General features: G+C 37.6%; 1 protein-coding gene across 8 annotated transcripts in view; it reads right to left on the bottom strand.

Annotated features, from left to right (window-relative positions):
- The window catches only part of PARD3 (par-3 family cell polarity regulator), a 479965-nt gene that overhangs the window by 418132 nt on the left and 45426 nt on the right, over positions 1-16407 (bottom strand). For all 8 annotated transcript variants that reach the window (XM_086614468.1, XM_086614472.1, XM_086614469.1 and 5 more), the window contains exon 2: positions 7417-7518. In XM_086614468.1, the coding sequence (XP_086470594.1) occupies positions 7417-7518 (102 nt within the window). The remainder of the gene's footprint in view (positions 1-7416; positions 7519-16407) is intronic.

The following is a 16407-nucleotide window of genomic DNA, read 5'->3' as shown; positions in this document are numbered from 1 at the left end:
TTTACTGAATAAATTTGCTATGAGATGGGGTCCAAAGAGTGCCAGACTCTGCACAAGGTAAGCAGCAGGATAGGGAGGACGATGAGGGCAAGAGGCAGACACTAGCGCAAGCTGCTGGAAGCCTTCTTAGATCTTATTATGTCTCACAGAGCTGTACCTTGCAGTGCAAGATGATGTTTCCAGAGGTCTTTTACAAAATCAAAAACATTTTCCCAAATGTAATAGCTAGCTCAGAACTCATTATTTTGTGCATTCTGTTAAAGGAGTCTCTCTCTGAAAGTGCACCACATTTACCAAAATGGTATTTCATCCACCATGTTATTTGTTTACTCCCTCTGTATCACAGGATGCTTCTGCAACTCTTCATAACCAGCATTTACCAACAACATTCAGTTTCACAGGCAACAATGGAATTTGTCACTCCAGTATTCAAATCCTTTCTCCCTTTTTTCAGAACAATTGCAAATATATTGAACAATACATGCTCTGTTTTCCATCTTCCAAATCAGTTGCATATCCATAAGATCCCTCCTCTTTCCCCATGGCAAGTTTGTGGGATTTTTGACTGTACTAACCCAGTCAGTGTAGCTCAGGTCTGTCTTTCTGCTGAGAACACAGGAAGGTTTGTGAGGTATGACTTTGTCACAACACTGTTGTGTTCCTTCCCAGCATATCACGTTCAAGCATGGGCCTGCTATTCCTCAGAGAACAGTTTTTACCAAATTATTCCATTTTCAGAAGTCAGATTTACCTGCAGCTCTTCAGATCTCCATGGAAACTAATTTACAAATTTACAAACATCACTCCTCTCCTATTTGGGCATTCTGAGTGCATTGATACAATTACTTCAGTAATATAAGAAAGGAATTGGGATATTGCAGTTTAACCCCAAAAAAACCCAACAAACAATGAATGAAAATGCTGTCTTCACAAAGCTAGAAAAAGTAAATGATAAGATTGATAATTTAGAGAACAGTGATAAAAGAGATTGAAAACTAAGAGCTACAGATGGGAGACAATATTTAGTTACATCTAATAACTCTTAGTGATTGGAAAACGCACATTTCAATTTTAATATATTATGTACAGTATTTCCTCACTTCTGTGGGTTTTAGTTTCATCCATAAACATTGTGAAGTTGAAAATGAGTTTATTAGAAATATTACAAGCATTTTAATTCCATTATTTGACAGAAGACAATATTTATATTTGGAGTATGTTATTTCCAAATATGTCTTCATTAAATAGCAGCTGGGAATAAAGACTACGTAAAAACTTTGATTTTCTACTTTAAATCCATAAGCAAGACAGACTTAAAAGTCATATGGCCATCCCAGTAATAATGAGTCAATAGTGTTAATGCAAGAAAATCTGGTCAGAACAGGGTTAATATCCAATTATCAATCTCTAAAAATGTAATCAATATAAAAAACAATGCAGAATACTAGATGACATCAAGAGCTCATTGTTGCACTGAAGTTCTGAATTTTCTAACAGAAATTATCATGGAACTGTTATACGAAGGGTTTCTTTCCCAGTATCAATACTTTCCCAAGCTCTGTGGCTCAAGTGGTTATTTTAAGCTATGACAAGAAGAGAAAGCCTTATGCTCAAAATGTGTTTTGCCAAGTCACTTATGAGTAACAACAAATTATTTGAAGGTCATCCCGTCTTCCTGGGATACAGGGAAGGCAGTCATAGAACAAGAGAGAAGCTGCACACTGTGGCAGAGATAATCATGGCAGTAGTTGAAATTTAATTAGATTGAAAAGTTTTGAGGAAACAGGAAGAAGGACATACCAATCATAGTATTGTAAATATTAAGAATTATATTTTTGAGTATTTCTTTGGCATTTTTAGTCTTTGCTGTCAGATTTGCTGCATTGGACCTAGATGTTCATTCATTCACTCCAGGCTTTTAATTGTTAGTAGCAAAAGCAAACTTTAAAAATACAACAAAAAATTGTTGTTTATCTCTGTTCACGGTTTTAGGGTTAAATTCCAAAATTGCAGAGTCAAATAGAATTTCAACGTAAATTCTGCTGCAAGTTTGCTTAAACTCCTCTCTCTTTGAGGCAGAGAGACACCCAAATTTAGAACAACACTACTTTGAGTATTCTAATTATGTGCTGATGGAAATCTAAAGATAACACAAGTATATGTGTGCAACTTTCATCAAGTTCAAAAGCTCTTCAGCGTTTTGGAGAGAAGAAACAGACACAGGGTTATCAGAATCTCACTCTTTCTACCAGCATCATGTTGTCACTGGTCTACCCAGCATTCACTATAGAACTGGGGTCTTGCATAACTGTCCCTAAAAATAATGAGTGACAAAACAAAAATCAGTAGCAGAGAGATATTGTAATCACAGCTCTTCAGTCCCCAGCTAGCCTTTAACCTTAACATCAGAACACAATTGCTCAAAATAGACTTATTTTTGTGGTGGTTTCAAGTTAATATTTGTTACAAACAAAATACAGTCATCCTTTCCAAACCCACATTTTGTGTATCACATGCCTCCTTAACAGCGCTTTCCAAGAGAAAGTAAACAAAACATTAGTATTTAGAATTGACCATATGTTTAACACAAAATCCAAAAGTTCATTTCCTTTCCACTATGCTGGGAAAAAGCGTCTCATATGACTTCATATTATGTGAAGAAGCTGCTCAGACTTTCTCCCATCATGCTAAAAGCAAGTGGGCATTAAATTCATAATATTAATAAAGTCTTTGTAGGTCTCTAAAAGTGGATGCAAATGAAGTGCAATTGTTCTCACAGAGCAATTTCATTACTTAACATAGTTAACTCTAGATCATGAATGTTCACAAACTCCATTTCAGCACAGAGCTATGAAATTAATCTCCTTCCCATTCTCACCAACAGCATTCCACTCAAAACAGCAACTTCCGGTGCGTCTTTCTAGGAGATTCAAAGTATGTCTAACCAGCAGAGTAAGCACCAACACCACCTTGATCTTACAGTGACCTGGGCCAGATACGCATACAGACACTGCGGTAAGCATAAAACTTCGCTCCAGACAATATCAAACTATATTCCTCTGGTTTTTACCTCTGCATTCAGCAGGTGTGAGTACGAACTATGCAGAGTGAAGAGCTGACTGAGTATTTGAAAACGGTAAGTCAAGCGAAGAAAGCCCATTCCTTAGTTTTAGAGAACAAAACTCAGGCTGTAACTCTAAGCGTACACCAACACACTGGTTATTTTTGAGAACTTGAGTGTTGGCTTTATTAGGACAATGATGAAGGAAATGATAAGATATCGATGATTTTCCATTTACAGGTGGCTGATCTCAAGCTACCAAAAACCTAATACATTTGGGCAAATGAGTTTATGAATAATTGCCATTAGGTTCATAACCCACATTGTTTCCAATTAGCTCTGTTTGCTCAACTGCTCACCAATACCAGTGGCTGTGAATGGCACAGCCTTGTTTTCTCATGGGAAGGAAAGCCTCTAATTTTTCAGAAATGTAGCTACACCAAACATAGACATTTTGATCTCCAAAGCTTTTCACTGAGCAACAGCCTATGCAGGAAAAAATTCCATAAAACTGCTAATTAAATATTTTTTTTAAATGTACAAAATACAAGTGATTATTTCAGTGAGAATTCAACTGGGAGCAAGTTATATTCATACACATACTTTTAAAATGGAAGATCACACTACAATTTCCTGAACATTTTTTCCCCATGGATAAACAAGGGCCTATGAGATCCCTGAATAAGTACTTTCATATTACACCCAAAGTATGAGGATCACTGAAGTGTCTATGTACTTCAGCCTGACAGAAGAAACCATGGTTAAGGATGGTTGAGGGTTTTTTTTTTGTTCAGTTGGTTGGGGTTTTTTTGGCAATTGAGAACGTCTGCCTACTAAGAACTGCACTGAGGTCATCGAGTATGTTATCATCAAGCTGGAAACTTGTCAATTTGACATATGTTTTTTTGAGAGCCTTCAAATGAAGGGCTACTTTTACAAATAACAGAAATCTAAACAAATCAGTTTGTTATCCTATCTTTAAAATATTGTTCTAATCACTAAATGCTCAAGAAACTTTTATTTTTAAAATAACAAAAATAGGTTATACAGTTGACTAAAAGCAAGTTAAAAGGAGTTATTTCTCCTTTATTTCTGGAAAAGAGATATTGGATATTCATCTACCCAAGCTTTTCAAGTTTTCTCAAACAGTACCAGGCATGCTCATACTTAGGACTGGAATGGATGCCACTAGTTGAAAACAGATTCTTGTTTCTTGTAGCCAAATTTTTTTCAAAAACAACAAAAATAAGACAACACATTTGTATTCATCCATACAAAGAGAGACACAGATAAATATAAAAAACATTTATATATTTCTATTGAAAACTATCTTTCCATAATAAAACCTGGACAAAATTTGCACTTCAATCAATCACAGAAAAGTTCTCTAAGAAAAAAATTATCGAAATAAGCATGTATTAATTTTTGTTCTAATACTGTTACTACTATTAACTGCATAAAGCAAGTTTTCATGAGCAAGTTGATGTGCAGTGGTATTGTGTAACATGAATGTTGAAGTTGCATGCCAGTTAAGTTAGAATGCATTATGGACTTTCTCAATGAACTATGCTAAAGGGCTTAAGAAAAGCTGTTTCGGAAAGGAACAAACAGCTTAGCAAAATCAATTTTCCCATGCAGTTTGTTTCATGTTTTCCTCCTCTTTATTAAGGGGGAACAACATTGAACATCACAAATTATTCCAGAGAGCAACTGGTTAACCCGTATTCATCCATTCTGTATTAGCAAGTGACAAGAGAATACTAAAATTTAGAGACTGAAGAAGCTAAATAAAGTCACCCTACCATGCTCCATTTTCATGTGAAGGACATCATCCCCAAAAATACTTCTCTTATTCCATTCAGCACAGCTGCTGTCTCTAAGGGTCTTTGCATTTGTTATAGGACAGAACATTTTCTCCATGGAGACAGTGGAATAGGAGTAAATATATTCTTCATATTACTTAAGAGTTTTATTTTGCTAACATAGTTGACTATACAGAGCAATAAATTAATCAAGAGGACAAGTTGTCATAGCTGCTTCGCATTCTGTATTGTGCTTATATGACATTGTACAAATAATTATGGCATAAAAGCAACAGAAAAAAAAAGACATAAATTACATTTATCACTGTGGGAATGATCCTTACATCTAAAGAACCATGATAAGAGCAAACAGATTTTCAAAAGTACAGATGATAGGTAGTGAATAGCACAACAAACTTGTCTTCAAGAATGTAACAAACTTCCTTGTGAAAATGAAAACAAAGATATTAAGTGTTCAGTTTTGCAATATCCTAGATATTTTTATCTAATTAAAAAAAATAAATATAGGCTAATGTTTAATTTTGAGCCTAACTAATCCTACAGACCTCAGTAATAATTTAATTAAATGTTTAGACATCACCTGTTTAAATGCTTTTTAATAAGATATGCTTATGTGTAGATATGTAAAACTTCACTAACCGGAGACATATTCAGAACCTTACATCAATGAGGACAATATCAGGCTCTGCTAACATAGAACCAGTTGATACATTTGCTACGGAGGAAGCACGAAATACAAAGCTAACAATCCAAAACTAAAGGGAACGAGGAAGGTCAGCTGTAAAATATAAGACGGGAAACTGAAAATCAGTGACTAATGACTGAAATGGTTGAAAAGAATCAAACAAAGGTCAAGTGAGAATGATTAATTCAAGGATATAAAGCATGATAGTACATACATGTTTGTATTGCACCTTCTTAATCAATGCTACAACATCCTTTAAAAAAAAGAAAATTCAACTGATGAGAGCAATCAGTAGAGACCAGCCAGATTCACAGAATCAGAGGATATGAGCTTGACAAACACAGAAATAAATACTACTAATTACTAGGTATCTTGTCCATCTGTACACAAAAACAATATTGTAATAATGACTTTGTCTGTTTTAGTTGCAGTCAGAGTTTTTCATCTATTAGTCACACACATGAAAACACCCACAGAGTTTCACTGTGAGGAATTACCCCACTTGAAGGCAGCAAGCCAAGGTAACAGAGAAAGAATGAGGTCTTGAAGTCACTAGAATTCAAACTCCTCCTTCTGAAGGGAAGAGCATGTGAGGGGCTAAGTGGTGCATCATTCAAACAAGTTTTTAAATATATATATATACACACACACACACACACAAATACGAGTGTGTGTGTGTATATCTATATAGTGACAACTTGCACTAGCCTCCCTGTGGCCTGTAAGCAAAAGCTAAGCTAATCATGCAGCTGAGCACTTCAATATGAGATAACTAACTAGAGGTTTTAATTAGCTTTTTGTGAAATCTTAGCTGGGCACTATTTTTATGCAAGAAATTCCTGAAAACTCAGCACTGTTACTCTATACAGCTTGAGTAATCCCAACATTTCAGACGGCGAGGAGGCTTTGTGTCCCAAGACTCCTCACAATTTTTCTTTATAAAGCCCCAGTTGAAATAACCATGTCAATTAAATTTTGTCACAAGAAATAACTACAGGCAAAGTATTCATTTCTGAAAAATTAGCCTAAGAGTCATCATTTGGCCAGTTTTCAAGGAGCCTTCAGAGTGCCTGTTGCTTCCAATAGAGGCAGTTAAGGAGCCGGGTCCTGAAACGCATTTCCAAACTGAAGTCTGTATCAGGCTCAGATGCTCTCAAAAGCCTCAGCAAACACACGCTGCTTTGCAGAGAAAAGTGGCCCATTTCCATGCTACTTTAGAGTTTGCCACAAGTGTTTCTTAACTTACCCTTTTTGAACATGAAATTCAAAGACACAAGTATTTATAACCTCAAATAAACAGCCAATAACCAAAAATCTCTCAGCTAACTACGATCTAAATCTCTACTTCAAAAAAAAAAAAAAGAGTAAAAGGACTCCAGACCCAGCAGTGTATAATTATTTTCTCAAGTTCTGTGTAGCCAGCAATTCCTCCCAAAAAGACTTCTGAAAAACAATCCACCAACACACTGCAGTTTAAAAACAGCAACTATTTTTCAAATATTCAACTAGTAACATGAAGCTAAAATCTTAACTTACAGATTCATTTTTTTTGCATTATTGTTTCAGTGTATGAGATTTTTTGTATTCTTGCAGTCTCCTTTTCTCACTTGAACTTTTAAAGACACAAAAATGATGGAAAGCCCATGATTCAATAAAAGATTTTCTGTACTCTTTGAAAATCATAACAGTAACAGCTTTTTTTTCTTTTACTTGAGCAAACTATATAAAAATAAAATAAACTGAAACCTTTGTATTGACTCCCACTTTTGGACACATGCAGGAAACACAGAAAGTCGATTTATCGATGTGCAGTGCACTGAGCTGCTTTCATAGCTATTTGTACTTACACGGTCTTTGTCATCGGCTACATCACAAAGAATGTCATCAAGATCTAAGATCCCACCGTCCCCGTGCTCCAGTCGATGTACTTGTATCCAGTAGTTTGGATCCTGCATAAAAGGAGAATAAAATACTATCAGATATCACATATCAAAAGAAAAAGGTTATTCCACCATAGAGTTGACATCGCAGTCCTACAAATGCTGAACATTAAAACATCCATTTAGGTCATATTCCTGTAAATAAATGTAAATTGAGATGTAAAGCTAAAGTTCTTTTTTTTAATTGCCATAGATTAGATACATACTCTTCTCACTTTTATCAACTCTGCATGAGTCACAATCCTATCACTGACATGCAGGGGAACAGCACTCCCAGTGTTACTGAATATTTACGCTATATAAAAGAAAAATACATCATCCTCAAAATAAAGTATCTCAGACAGTGGTCAACAGGCACAAAGCGTTACAGGACAGCTGTAAAGTGCAGGGTTTTTTTACAGGACAGCTATAAAGTGTACAAATTTAAAAGATATCAAAGGGCTTTATACCTGTACTTCAGTAGAGTTGGCAGATGGGATATCTAAATCTTATACAAAGAACACTTTCCACTAAAAAAGATACATATGTACCTACATACGTACAGCCAGACACATGTATATATGTGTATACACATGCATATATATCTGTGCGGGGTTTTGTGTGTGTACATGTGTCTACCCGTAACTGGGAAGACCGGCTTTATAGTCTTCATTATTACTTTTGATAAAAAATGAAACTGTAACTAATAGAATAAGATTGTGTCCACAAAGTGTCTTCTACATATTGCTACATGACCCGAGCGCTGTTTAGTACTCAACCTGCTATTCTTAAAAGGTTTGTTTTCTAATCGGGGAAAGTTGTACTATAAACAGACAACCTGAACACGATACATAATCTTTTCTTGCTTCTCAAATATTCTGCCATAACTGTGCCAATGCCCCAGGCTGTTGTTAAGCGTCTAGCAGTAAGAGAGCTTCCTCTCTTTTCACTGAGTAGGCACGACTGCAGAAAGTGACTAATTTGAGGACCTTCAAAATTGCAACATCTTGCAAAGTGCCTGACTTCCTAAAAATAGCAATTAGCATCCAAGTCTTTTCAGGTATCAGTGACTATAAGTCAAAGGAAAAAAAAAAAAAAAAAAAAAAGACCCCAAAACCAAAGACAAAAAAAACAAACAAACAAAAATCCAACCCAAACAAACTCAAAAATAAACAATCAAAAAATAAAAAAAAAAAAATAAAAAACACACAAAAACAAAAGCAAAAAAAAAAAAAAAACAAAACAACCTCCACCCTTAAAGAAATAGGACTACCGGAATTCCTCTAAATCCATACGTGTTTTTAAATCTTGAGAGGACGTCGAATCATGGAAGGGACCTTAAAGATCATCTAGTTCCAACGCCCTCCTGTGATAAGCAGGGAAGCCTTCCACTAAATAAGGCTGCTCAAAGCCTCATCCAACCTGGCCTTCAACAATTCCAGGGATGGGACAGCCACAACTTCTCTGTGCAACCTGGTCCAGTGCTTTACTCATTGTAAAAGATTTTGTCCTTATATCTAATCTAAATCTCCCCTCTTTCAGTTTAAAGCCATTGCTCCTTGCCTTATCACTACACACTCTTGTCAAAAGTCCCTCTCCAGCTTTCCTGTAGGCCCCTTTAGGTACTGGAAGGCTGCTAGAAGATCTCGCCACAGCCTTCTCTTCTCCAGGCTGAACAACTCCAACCCTCTCAGCCTGTCTTCATAGCAGAGGTGCTCCAGCCCTCTGATCATCTTTGTGGCCCTCCTCTGGACTCTCTCCAACAGGTCCGTGTCCTTCTTGTATTGGGGGCCCCAGAGCTGAACACAATACTGCAGGTGGGGTCTCATGAAAGCAGAGCAAAGGGGCAGAATCACCTCCCTTGACCTGCTGGCCACACTTCTTTGGATGCAGTCCAGGATATGGTTGGCTTTCTGGGCTGCAAGTGCACACTGCCAGCTCATGCTGAGCTTCTCATCAACCAGCACTCCCAAGTCCCTCTCCTCAGGGCTGCTCTCAATTCATTCTCCACCCAGCCTGTACTTGTGCTTGAGATTGCCCCAATCCATGGGCAGGATCTTGTACTTGGCCGTGCTGAATTTCATGAGGTTCATACAAGCCCACCTCTCAAGCCTGTCAAAGTCCCTCTGGATGGCATTCCTTCCCTCCAGCATGTCGACTGCGCCACACAGCTTGATGTCATCAGCAAACTTGCTGAGGGTGCACTCGATCTCACTGTCCATGTTGTCAACAAAGATGTTAAATAGCACTTGCCCCCATACCAACCCCTGAGGAACACCTCTCGTCACCGGCCTCCACTTGTACATCAAGTCATTGACCGCAACTCTTTGAGTGCAACCATCCAGCCAATTCCTTATCCACCAACTGGTCCATCTGTCAAATTCATGTTTCTCGGCATTTAGAGACAAGCATGTCATGTGGGACAGTGTCAAATGCTTTGGACAAGTCCAGGTATATTACGTCAGTTGCTCTTCCCCTATCCATCAACGCTGTAACCCCATGGTAGAAGGCCACCAAATCTGTCAGGCACGATTTGCCCTTAATGAAGCCATGTTGGCTGTCACCAGTCACCACCTTATTTTCCATGTGCCTTAGCATAGTTTCCAGGAACATCTCCTTCATGATCTTGCCAGGCACAGAGGTGAGACTGACTGGCCTGTAGCTCCCTGCGTCCTCCTTTTTTCCCTTTTTAAAAACAGGGGTTATATTTTCCCTTTTGCAGTCAGTGAGAACTTCACCGCTCTTCTCAAATATGATCGATAGTGGCTTAGCAACTTCATCCGCCAGTTCCCTCATGACCCACAGATCATCTCATCAGGTCCCATGAACTTCTGCACATTCAGGTCCTTAAGATAGTCTCAAACCTGATCTTCTCCTACAGTGGGTGGTTCTTCCTTCTCCCAGTCTCTGCTTTTGCCCTCTGTGACTTTCATGCTGCATGAAATCCTGGACAGCATGCTGCATGGAAGAACACCAAGGGATATTCCTTTTGTTTTTAATATCTTAGAACTCTGTTTATATATGCATAGGTCAAAGATTTTGGAGAAATCTGATAACTATGAAACTTACTTCATTATTTGTGTAAGTACATCCACCTTACATACTGCTGTAAATAATCATCATCGGATGATCAGATTTCAGAATTACATTTTACAGTCATTAGGCTAGTCATTTCAGAAATTAAATTATAGATTTTCTTCTCCAATTTCTCTAAGTATTAAATATCATTACCTTACATTTCTTCTAAGCAAGTTTTTATTATATCATTAACTGATTTTCACAGTATATGGCTTTTCCTCAAACTGCACTTACTGTTGTAGCACATTATAGGACATTCATAGCACATTCAGCATTCATTTCTTTAAGGCAGAAATTCAGGAATAATTAAAAATAGTACTACATTATTCACATTGTCATGCATACAGAGGTGCAGACATAGCTACATATTACAGAAATTTACTCTGTAAAAAGGTACATAATGCAAATACTAGGATAAACTTTTTGTTAAGTTTGCATACTCCATTAACATTTATAGACAGGGCTGGAAAATGCCTTCTGTGTAAACCAGAAATCCTTCAAAGTTCCTTAACAAACAAGTTCTAAAGAGAAGTTTGCTGAAGAGATGCCTTTGTAAACTTTGCTCTCAAACAAAAAGGAAAGAGTATCCTTCCTCATCCTCCTGTCCATTACAAAAACCTCCTCTGCCTCTTGTATCTACACCAGAGACTGAAGCACAGTTGAGAAGACACAGGCTTTGAAGACACAACCAAACTGACAAGCTAGGAAGCATCTCGCAGTCCTAAAGGACTTGATTCAGGTTTCCTCTGCTAATTACTCCATCTCAAAGCCAAGTCAGAACTGAACCATACATCAGGCTTCACTGCAAAATCAGAAATGGAACAACTAGTTCAGGCTTTAAGAGAATCTGATCCCTCAGATGTGACACACTTCACCATTTTTATTTGCATCACTTAATCTTCTTACTGAAGAATGGAAACATTAAAAACAGACAACTGCAATACCGGCTCAGTGACTTGACTACATCCATCAACACAAACAGCACCCAAACTGAAACTACAACTTCCATATTCCCATATCCTTATTTTTTTCCTTCACACCACAAGTATTTTCCACCTCCAAGACAAATGTAAGAAAACACACATGATCACAGAATCAATAGTAGAAACGCCCACTTCTAAAGCACTATTGTGCTATTTCAGTATGTACAATCTACATTAAAAATAGCTTTGATATATAAGCTGCATCACTTCTGCTAATTAGTTCCTTTACAAGTTTCTCGATATTGCATAAGAAGTTTTAGATAGACTTCATTTTTCCTGCATCACCTACTCATTGTGCCATAGCCTGAACTGCTCTGGTCGCTTTTCCTGTCAGACAAGGTCCTGATACAAAACAATACGTGAGCAAGACCAGACAAGAAATATATAAAACTAGTTTGGCAAGAATTTACTCTGGCAGGATTTGGTAAGTAAATATGAAATAACAATGAAACTTTTCATTAAAGCCCTATCCAAACTTCACAGAGCCATCCTTCTCTTGAGGCCCTTTTACTCTATTAAAGGTTTCACATAAATCAAGGATTTGCTGGGGGAGGCTTGGGAGGGAAGAAAGGTCTAGGGAGGAGGGGAGTACTCACATTTTGTAGAGATTAGTTACACCATACTAAACAAAAAAAAAAAACTCAAAAAAAAAAAATTGAGCTAGTGGTTTTACCAAGTTAAGAGAATCTACAGCTATTTATGGTTCCAAGTTAACAATTCTGTGTATTAACCAACCAAACAAGATGGAAACGTCCAAACTGCATAAATGTTCACATATAAACTCCTATTCTGTGTTTTGCGTACAATGAACAGATGTTGCATAAGAGTCAGCTTGTATGCACTGTTTGCTAAATACAAAAGAAACTGGATGGAAATTAACACTGATTTGAATTCAAGTACTACTACATGGACGTTACAAGGGTATTTGTATTCATAGCTTGGTCAAGTTGTATTTCTGCATCGAAGTCAGTGAATAGATATTCCTAATGCCCTGTGTAATAGCACTAATACAGTCTTCAAGCGTTTTCTGAGGCAGTCAAAAATACTGTTTTGGCTTAGATCAGTTACTGAGTCATCAAGTGGATATCGGCAATTACCAGAGTTTACTGGAGTTTACACAACTTCATCTGCAGGGTAAACTGGTCCAATCACTCCTCCAGGACACCCAAAACACCTTTGGGGTCACCTTCTCCTGATGGCAGTGCAGGGCTCAAGTAAGATCTCACAACGGAGGGACTGGCTCCAACACCAACCCACAGAGAGATGGTCTGCTCAGGGCATGTGCAACAGGGTGCTTACACGAGTGAAAAGGAAAATGTTTTCTAATTATAAAACAAGAAAAGTGCAAAATATATTGGGTCTACCAAAGTCAGTTTCTGTAAAGATGAAAAAAAAAAAAACCTAAACAAAAATTTTAAAAATTATTCAGAAGCTTTTCAAGAAATCTGCTTCAGAGTTGTTTTGTTTCAAGAAAATATCCCAGAGAGAGACGCTTTGCTGTTGTTTCAAAATTTGAATTTGTATATTAGAACTAGATTTTCACATTTTGTCAACAGAACAAAGTCACATTTATATTCTCTCACTGTTATGATTTTGTAAAGATACTGCACTCTCCAAATCTCTAATGTATTTTGAGATACAAAAACATGCTTTGAAAGAAAATTCATTGGCTAACACTGCTCCACCAATGTGTAAATTAGCAACGTGCAATTATTTTGTAAAAGCTGCATAGATGCCTTTGTCACTAGTTCATGCAGAAGAACTAGCAAGTTCACTTCATTGAATACAAGGATAGAAGTAATGCTAAACCTGATTTATAATATCTTCATTTAAATATTGCATCACTCAGCTCAAGTCTAAGCAAGTCAGATCTGTTTCCTGTGTACACCCATTTAACTATTCTCCTTGACTATGATTATAAAGGTACTTACAATTTAAACTCATGGGCGCTACATTTTCTGCTCTAAAGTCCTCTATAATGGAAGATAAATATTTGCTAAGTGAACACCAGCACTGAGTGTGGAAGCAAGAGCACATTACAAAGGCAGTAAGAATGCAATCATTCATATTCTGTTTGTTCTATACAACATGACTTCTAAAAAGCACAAAGGAAAAACTGAGAAAACCCTTAGTTTAAGTAATATCATTCAATATGCTGTAACTAACAATTTTATGTTCCCACATAATGGAAACAGGACCATATGTGGAAAACAGTATCTAGAATTAGGAACGGAAACTGCAACATGTTCTTATTAAATGACATAGGAAGATATATTATCCTTTAGTCCCAAATAGGTGTCTAGGTTTTTGTAAATGTACTCTTTCCAAAACGTATAGAAGTGTTTAATATGAAAAGTTACAATAAATAAGATTAGTCTTTGAAATGTTTTGCCCATGTTGCACAAGAAGAGAGCACCACAAACTTCCTAGTCCGAAGTAGTTAGCTATTTAAGACAAAGTAGAAATTCAGGCTCCTAAAAAGCGCACCTTACAACACTTAGTGTTTACAAATTATGCCCACTGCTGTGATTCAGTCTCACCTGCCCACCAAGAGGGATCTCCTGAAGCATCAAAAAGACTACTTTACCTGCATGGCTACAATTACGTAGTTGGGGGTGGGATGTAGGGGAGTGATTTCTGGTGTGTGGTTTGAAGCCCACCCAGAGAGCAGTACTGGGGGAGGCCAGCAAGCACTGCCCCAGAGGTGTCTGTATTTCTTACCCTCGGCTGTACCAACTCAGGTTTCCCAGTCGCAGCTTTCAGCTGGGTGCAGACCAATTGTAGCTGCCTCTACAATTTGTTACATATCTTGAAATTAAGTAAACATTTTTTTCGCCACACTCCACTGTATTTTCTAATTTTTTCAGGCCAAAATAGGAAGAGCATTTCTTACCACAGAGTAGTATCTGGGGAAATGGATTGGCTTTGCCAAGCTGAGCTCACCGAGGTTCTCTGTGCCTATCAGAGATCATCCTTCTAAAACTGAAATGGTTTAAATTTAGATATCATTTATCTCTTTTTGCTTTAAGATCTTTTTCAGTACATAGATCCTTCAACATTTTTACAAAGCACTGTCAACTGGACAGTTGTACACAGGCATTTCAGTGTAACTCTCCAAGAAAAACAGACTCACCATTAGGACTAATTAAAGTGCAGAAGCAGATCCAAGTATGTCAAGATAATTTCTCATTTATAAATGCACAGATAAAGAAAGTCTATCTTTTTAGTTTCTGCTTAAAGTCATCTGAAATTTAAGATTACATGGCCGTGCATGTGGCTACCTTCGCTGTTTTGAGAACAGATAAAGCCTTTGCGGCAAAAGAGTACACACAGATCAAAACCAACTAAATCACCAGGCTGGGGTGTGTACCGGACTTGTCTGTTCAGCAGCATATGGCACTTGGGCGTGTTAACACAAGCTGAAAGGAAAATAATGGTTAATAAAAACTAATATATCTGAAAATTTGCCAGTGAATTCATTCATTTCCCTGTCTAGCTCTGTGCTGCGGGAGGAACCGTCAAAACAAGCAGTCAGGTGCCAAAGGAAAGCCACGACGATCCCAGTGTCAGCTAGATTCCAGTTACGTTCCACAGCCCGACAAGTCGGCAAGAACAAGTTCCCGGGTTTGAATTGCATCTCCTTCCCGTCGCCTGCCTCTTGAATTTCAGGCACAAAGACCTGCTGTGTAACACACAACAGTGGCAACAGGGGAAAAATCAGCTTCAAAGACCGCAGCACTCCCTAAGGCATGTCGACGCTGCACCACGCACCGCTGGCACTTACGATACAACCTAAATACGTTCACCATCTCCGCAAGGGCACATGCTGGCAAAACACTTCAAGTTAATGAAAGTAGCACAGTAGACCTCAGAAAGCAACTGATACCTGTAACAACTCTTAAGTTACCAGGTGATGAGTTGAAGGGACAGTTACCTTTTCCATTTCGGATCGCACTCCATCTGCAATCACTTCCCTCATATGAATTTTAGAGCATATTTACTTCACCTCGCCCTGTGCCCCATGAAGTCAAGAAAAACAGGGTTACAGAGGACAACAGAAAATAGCTGAACATTGTACAGTAGAAAATAAGCCTCGTGCCTTTCATCTTTTTGTTTCTTAACCTATAAACCTGCTTTCTGGACTGGCGAGATATCACAATAAAGTTAATTTCTCAGTATTTTGTATTACCAAGAAATAGGGATATACACCCAGGAAGGTTACAACTCACACCTTTAGAAGAGGGTTTGGTCAGGGATTCAAATTTTTTAAACATACAAGTGTATCTACAATGTCTTCAACCAAGAGGTATATACTGATCCCAGATATGAACCAGTCATGAAAAAGAGAAAAATACGCAAGTCTGATCACTGAAGCGTCTTGTTCCATTTTTACATTCACCAACACTTTCCCAGTCTCACTAAAAAGGCTTTAACTTAGCAGAAATCCACCCAAGACAAAATCTGAACATCTGGCCAATATGACTCTTCCTGAGACACTGAAATGTTGGAAAGCACGTTTCTGAAGTGGAAAACAATGTTAGCTTTTTGCACGCATCCTGCATGTCCACTTTCCACAATATCGGTGATTTACTTAAAAAGTTATCACATTACGCTATCCGTTTCAGTCCTCAGCACAGAAGTCTGATAGTCAGAAAACCATGAGCCAATTATTAGTCCACTTCAGCAATTAAATGTCTCCTAAAACCCACTAAATTGAAATAATATGGTCAGTAAACCATCAGAACACTACTACATATTGAGTTGTGCTGCAATACTACTGGTGTACAAAAAAGCATCAAGGAACTACTGCATCTTGCTTTAAAAAGCAAAAGGTTGCTATTAAAATGGTACATTTACT

Source organism: Tauraco erythrolophus, chromosome 7, assembly GCF_009769465.1.
Source record: "Tauraco erythrolophus isolate bTauEry1 chromosome 7, bTauEry1.pri, whole genome shotgun sequence".
Classification (NCBI taxonomy): Eukaryota; Metazoa; Chordata; class Aves; order Musophagiformes; family Musophagidae; genus Tauraco; species Tauraco erythrolophus.
This window is presented reverse-complemented; position numbering and strand designations above follow the sequence as displayed.